This window comes from Montipora foliosa, chromosome 8 (assembly GCF_036669935.1).
Source record: "Montipora foliosa isolate CH-2021 chromosome 8, ASM3666993v2, whole genome shotgun sequence".
Classification (NCBI taxonomy): Eukaryota; Metazoa; Cnidaria; class Anthozoa; order Scleractinia; family Acroporidae; genus Montipora; species Montipora foliosa.
Window position 1 is genome coordinate 45,448,770 of NC_090876.1, and position 6,341 is coordinate 45,455,110.

Genomic DNA, 6,341 nt, shown 5'->3' on the forward strand with positions numbered 1-6,341 from the left:
CGTTTACACGACAGAGCAAAAACTCATCGGAACGGATAAATTAACGGTAGAACGCCACAAAGAAGTTTGAACAAAACATTGTGAAACACAGTGAGCATATACTTCGTGTCCGAATGAGGCTTGTAAGTCTAAAATAATAGCACAAATATTAAATGTCTTTACTAGCCGTCATTGTTTCATGCTGTCTATATTGTCTGTCCTTTTTAGGTTGTGTAGACAGTTACAGAAATTGCCCTAATTGGGCTAAAAGCGGATACTGCCGACACAGTTTTGTGAATTTCATGAAGAAGAACTGCAAGAAGAGCTGTAACTTGTGCGATGACAGCGGCGGAGGCGGCGGCGGTGGCGGAGGAGGAAGCTGTAAGACCTTATTGTGTAACACACCCTGATCAAGTTAAATCGCTCGGGTGACTTTAGTGCCCAGAAAGACTGTTGATGGGCTTGCTGCAAGCACGCGTACGGCGCAAACATAAGCACCAGCAACATACACGACTTTCATGTTTTCTGTATTTCATACACATATATCCATCTTTTACGAGTTCCTGAACTCACAAAATGGCCAACACCCAATTGGCTTCGTAGCTCAGTTGGTAGAGAACTGTACCGGCTACGCATGCGAAGAGGTCATGGGTTCAAGTCTGAATTGATTTCTTTTTTCAGGCTTGTAAGTCCGAAAAAAATTTCGCTGCTGCTAAAGTAAGCGCTCCTAATGATGATTTTCAAAAATTAACGTACACAAACACAGTGACATTAATACGTTTTGATCATTCATGGCACCTCAAGTGGGCACGAAAGAAGTTCACATAGAAGCTATAGTATGCTGCCACTGATGATGAATTTGTTTACAAACTTGCACGAACTGGAAAATTACAAACAGCCACCTGAACCCAATAAAAGGGCAAAGCATGGTGGTGGACCTGGGCCCAGTGGTTTAGACGCTTGCCTGGAGAATGATTCGGTGATTCCGGGTTACAGACCCCGCTCTGACCATTCGTTCAATTTGTTCCTGGTAGTCCCTGGTTCAACATTCCAGCTGCACTTGTAATTAGCCAACTGGTTTGCCTCCGGACAGTTTGGATTCTTAACAGTTGTTGCTGTTGTGCTCTGTCGTTTCGTTGATTGTGTTTCATTGGCCCTGAAAATTAAATTTGTATTGTATTGTACTTGGGTAAACTACAAGAACTTTAAAATTTGCTCTCAACGACTAGATCGTCCAGATATGTTAATTGTGGTAGCTATAAAATCACCTGTTCTCGTACTACGTAGCATATGCATCAAATTTCTTTTTTCCACAGGATGATTTCCGATTGGAATAAACTACCAGATTCCGTTGTGCTGGCCCCAAGTCCAGAAACCTTCAAGAGATAGACGCTGACCAAATGTTCTATAATTATTAATTCTCACTTGCACTGGCATTGTTTTATTTTAAGCTTGCACATTTATTTCTCACCTGTACTTCTTATTTCTTATACTGCACGCTCACAGCAATCTTCTTATAAGAAGGAGTTGGGCTGCACGGTAAGAATAAGAAAAAGAATAATAATAAGAATATGAAACATTTAGAAGCCGATTTTCTGCTCTGCTTTATATTAGCTTGTCAGGACAAAAGAAGCAGTTGCAACAGGTGGGCCAATAGCGGATATTGTAAAGGTAAATATGAAAGGTTCATGACGGCAAACTGCCCGAAAAGTTGCAAACTTTGCGGAGGCGGAGGCGGAGGCGGAGGCGGAGGCGCAGGCGGAGGCGGAGGCGGAGGCGGAGGCGGTGGCGCAGGCGGTGGTGGTGGCGGAGGCGGTGGCAATGGTACTGTGTCAACGAAATGTGGCTACAAACCATCTGCTCGGATTGTGGGCGGCACCGAGGCTCCAAAAGGCGCTTGGCCGTGGCAGGCACAAGTTCGTTCAACGTCTGGTTTTACGTTCTGCGGTGGCACTTTAGTAAACCCCGAATGGGTGGTGACGGCTGCGCACTGCACGAGTGGGAGAACGGCATCACAGATACGTATCAGGTAAGGGCCTAATTTTTTTAAAGCCACCGACCTCTGACAGGTAACTAATGCCTGTTATAACATCTTGGTTTCCTTATCACTCGGGCTTTCCAGAGAAAACACCGAGGTTAATTTTTGGCTTCGGTTTTTTTGCGTTCAGTCACAAATCAGTCATTTAAGCTTGTAAAGCCCATGCGCGAAGTTAACCAAAGAGGAACAAGTTTCAATAGTAATAGAAAGCTTTTTCGGCTTACTGGGCAATGTACGTTCAATTTCAATCGGTCGTAAAGGGTGTTAATTATGAAGAGCTACTTTTTCTCGATTTTGACTCGGGAATATTTTAAAGAAATCCGAGTGTTCCTTTGCAGGAGTCGAACCTACGACCTTCCGATTACTAGTTCGGATGCTCTACCTCGGAGCTGTAAGAAATGATCGGAAAGATCCGAGTGTTCCTTTGCAGGAGTCGAACCTACGACCTTCCTATTACTAGTTCGGATGCTCTACCTTGGAGCTATAGGAGACTCGTCAGTGGTGACTCGGGGATACTCGGAAAAAATCCGAGTGCTCCTTTGCAGGAGTCGAACCTACGACCTTCCGATTACTAGTTCGGATGCTCTACCTCGGAACTATAGGAGACTCGTCAGTGGTGACTCGAGGATACTCGGAAAAATCCGAGTGCTCCTTTGCAGGAGTCGAACCTACGACCTTCTGATTACTGGTTTGGATGCTCTAAACTGAACTAAAGGAGACTCTTGGAAACTACCTTCATGTGAAAATAGCACTCTTTTCAATTGACGTCACGATCTAGCGCCCAAAGCATTGTGGGATTAATATGCGGACAAAGACAAAAACACCGCCCACCGGTGGCTCAGTTGGTTGAGCATCAGGCTGCCATGCGGAAAGTTGTGAGTTCGACTGGAAAATGCTATTGACCCGCATTAGTACCAGGATCTAAATTGTCTAAATGTTGCATTTTAACCCCGCTGAATAAAATAAAGGGATTTCTTTTTCGATGTTGACGGATACTCGGAAAAAAAATCGGTGCTCGAACCTTCGACCTATGGTTTTGAGATAATCGACCATTTCCGAGTTGATGTCCGCCTCCTCTTCAAAGCGAGTCTAAGTGCACAAAACCTTCGCACTTAGACTCGCTTTGACGAGGAGGAAAACGTGATCTCGGAAATGGCCTATTTCCTTCTCACAACTCTTTTACAGGCGCTTTAAACAAGCAAATCAGGTGATGTCTCTCGTTTAGTTCGATATCAAAAACATGATTCGTATTCTTAAAAATTGCACCAAAAATCATGTGGTTAGGTATCTATATGAATAAAATGTTTTAAGCTGTGACGTTTTTCCTTTCTTTTCAATCTCAAGGCTAGGAGCTCATTATCGCTCAAGCACTACAGGGACTGAACAAGATTTCACAGTCGAAAGAATCATCAATCACGAATCATACAGGAAGCCGAGAGGTCTGGCCCACGACATTGCCCTGTTGAAACTGAGCAAGGCTGCAGAAATGACCAAAACCGTTGGATTGGCTTGTTTGCCAGATCATAGCAACAGTTTGCAAGAGATCGATGGCAAGAATTGCTGGGTGACAGGTGCAGTACTCGCGTTTTTAGTTTGGCGATAGCTTAGGGTGCAGGGATCGCGCAGTGGTGAGAGCATTCGCCTGTCACCAATGTGGCCCGGGCTCAATTCCCAGACTCGGCGTCACATGTGGGTTGAGTTTGTTGGTTCTCTTCTCTGCACTGAGAGGTTTTCTCCGGGTATGCCGGTTTCCTCTCTCCTCAAAAACCAAGATTTGACTTAATTTGCGTAAATTGATAATTTCAACTTACATTGTCCCCAATTAGTGCTCCAGCGCTAGAACGACTAGACACCTAAATAAATAAAGTTCCTTTCCTTACTTAGTCAAGGGAAATGAATAGATAACCTTTTTGCTTGCTTCCTTATGCATGACACAATCTTTTCCGGTTAAGGTTGTTATGGATTAGGGTTATCTTAATTTCGAATGGATAGCCTTTATCCCACAAAATACAGACAATTTACTAACCTATGCTAAGACATGCTCATACCTGAATGACACGACAGTTTGTACATGTAACCTGTTTGTACGTTTAGCCATAGGACACTTTCAAAAATTCTATAATACTCTTTGCTTGCCCTCCAAAATCCGGCATTGTTTTTAGTTCTCTTGGGACCATTGTACTGAAGTGCCCGGAGAAACTGGAAAAAATTCTTCTTCAAGATTTTAGAGGGCAAACAAAAAGGATAATGGTATTTTTGAAAAAGGCCTATTTGGCAATGTGTACGTTGGAGACTTGCTGTGGGTTTCCTGTGTTCCGTCTTAGGTGATTGCCCAAGTTCAATAACAAAAAATAAAATACGGGCATAAATATTCTAAATGAGAAACTTAGTTTCCCTAGCCTACCAAACACTTTTGCTGAACACCTGTTCCAAACCAAATTCATGACATTAGGAGAAAACATGTTTTGATCATGGATACTAAAGAGCAAGCGGAACCCTACAAACCAGTTTCTCACAAGAGTGTCAATTAGCAATGTTTTTCGGAAAGCGCCAGGAAAAGTGTAAGTAATAACCTATCTTAATATCCTTTAACCCCGCAGAAAAACAATGATCCATTCGAAAGAAACTCAACATTAAAAGTGCTGCAATTTATGAGGCGAAGCAATTTGCTTAAATGATTTTATCTATAATCGTAGTTATCCAGCTAGGCTAAGCAATTTAGAGCGGTTTTCAAATGAGTGCCGTAAAACCAAAACCACAGTAATTGCTTTGGCCAATCAAAAAGGACGGAGACAATCTAGTAAACCAATCAAAACTCGAAGAAATTGCACGTAGCCGACACAAAGAGCAGGAAATGTGCACGTGCGAGCCACGATTGGTTTTGGTTTCACTTCTGATTGGTTAAAAAACTGGCGCGAGAACTTTGAACCAATCACTGAATGAAGTAGAGCGGTTTTCAAATGAATGCCGTAAAACAAAAACCAAAGTAATTACTTTGGCCAATCAAAAAGGACGGGGACAATCCAGTAAACCAATCAAACTCGAAGTAATTACACGTAGCCGACACAAAGCGCGGGAAAATGTGTACGCGCGAGCCACGATTGGTTATGGTTTCACTTCTGATTGGTTGAAAAAGTGGCGCGAGAACTTTGAACCAATCACCGAGCGAAGTAATGCAAAACCAAAGTAATTCGCTAATTACTTTCGACACTCAATTGAAAATCGCTCTAATGAAATAATCGTAGCTACAATTTTTATCGTTTAACACTATCAATCAGTAATTCCCGAGTAGTTTTACCGACAACATTGCACAAAAAGAATCTTACGTTTTGCTTAATAAAGCCTTTTCCCTTACGTTCATTTTTGTTTTTCAGGTTTTGGAACCTTATCATCAGGGGGGTCCCTCGCTAAGGTCCTCATGCAAGTGTCTGTGCCGATTGTCTCGCAACCTACATGCAAGAGAGCTTATGGTTCAAGCATTCACGATTCCATGGTCTGTGCTGGACTTGCCAAGGGCGGCAAAGACTCTTGTCAGGGCGATTCTGGGGGACCCATGGTCTGTGAACAAAACGGCAAGTACTTCCTTGAGGGAGTGGTGTCTTGGGGAAGTGGTTGCGCATCTCCTGGCAAATATGGCGTCTATTCCAGGGTCCGCTACTTGAAGGAATGGGTTGATAAAAAAATGACGAGTTTCTGAAGACAGTAAGCCTTTGCAGCAATTAAATGAATCGTATATCCAAACATTAGCAAGAAAATGACAATAGCAATAAAATGATTGATAAAACGCTCGGGAGTTTAATTTACTCATTCCAGTCGTGTGTTCCTCCATTACCTGTGCGCCAGTCGTTCAGAAGCAGATTAACACTAATCTGCCATTAATTACCAACCAAGGTTCGAGTTTTGAATTTTGCTCGTGAAAAAAAAGCCTTTTAACAATCAAATTTTATGAGTACTAAAACAAAAATCTAAGAGTAGAAGGCTAAAAATCTTGTGGAAACATTTTTGATCGGTAAATTAAGAGGCCCTGACAGAGAAAGCGTGTCAGACCCTGGAAATGGGGGTTGGCCAAATTCAATGAAACTTGGTGATGACATTGACCTTGACGAGTTATTTCTAAATCCCAGTTTTATTTGTCTTCACTCTTTCTTCCTTTCAATTTTTTAGGGGGGTCCCATTTTGGAGTCTCAGAGTACAAAAAAACACCCATGTGAGAGTTGACTTCCAAGTCCCATTACGATAAAAGCAGAAAGTTCAAAGAATATCTAATAGTATAGGATGTTTCTACTAAAACCATACTTTTATATCGTTTATGGCTTTGGGGTAT

The 6,341-nt window shown here is 42.4% G+C and overlaps 1 protein-coding gene across 3 annotated transcripts in view; it reads left to right on the top strand.

Moving 5' to 3' along the window:
* The window catches only part of LOC138013416 (transmembrane protease serine 9-like), a 20,134-nt gene extending 14,333 nt beyond the window's left edge, over positions 1 to 5,801 (top strand). For 2 of the 3 annotated variants that reach the window (XM_068860490.1, XM_068860491.1), the window contains 4 exons: positions 208 to 360; positions 1,594 to 2,008; positions 3,362 to 3,588; positions 5,392 to 5,801. In XM_068860490.1, coding sequence (XP_068716591.1) covers positions 208 to 360; positions 1,594 to 2,008; positions 3,362 to 3,588; positions 5,392 to 5,714 — 1,118 coding nt within the window. In that variant the 3' untranslated portion in view covers positions 5,715 to 5,801. The remainder of the gene's footprint in view (positions 1 to 207; positions 361 to 1,593; positions 2,009 to 3,361; positions 3,589 to 5,391) is intronic. The other variant, XM_068860492.1, reaches the window with a different exon arrangement.
* The last annotated feature ends 540 nt before the right edge of the window (positions 5,802 to 6,341 follow it).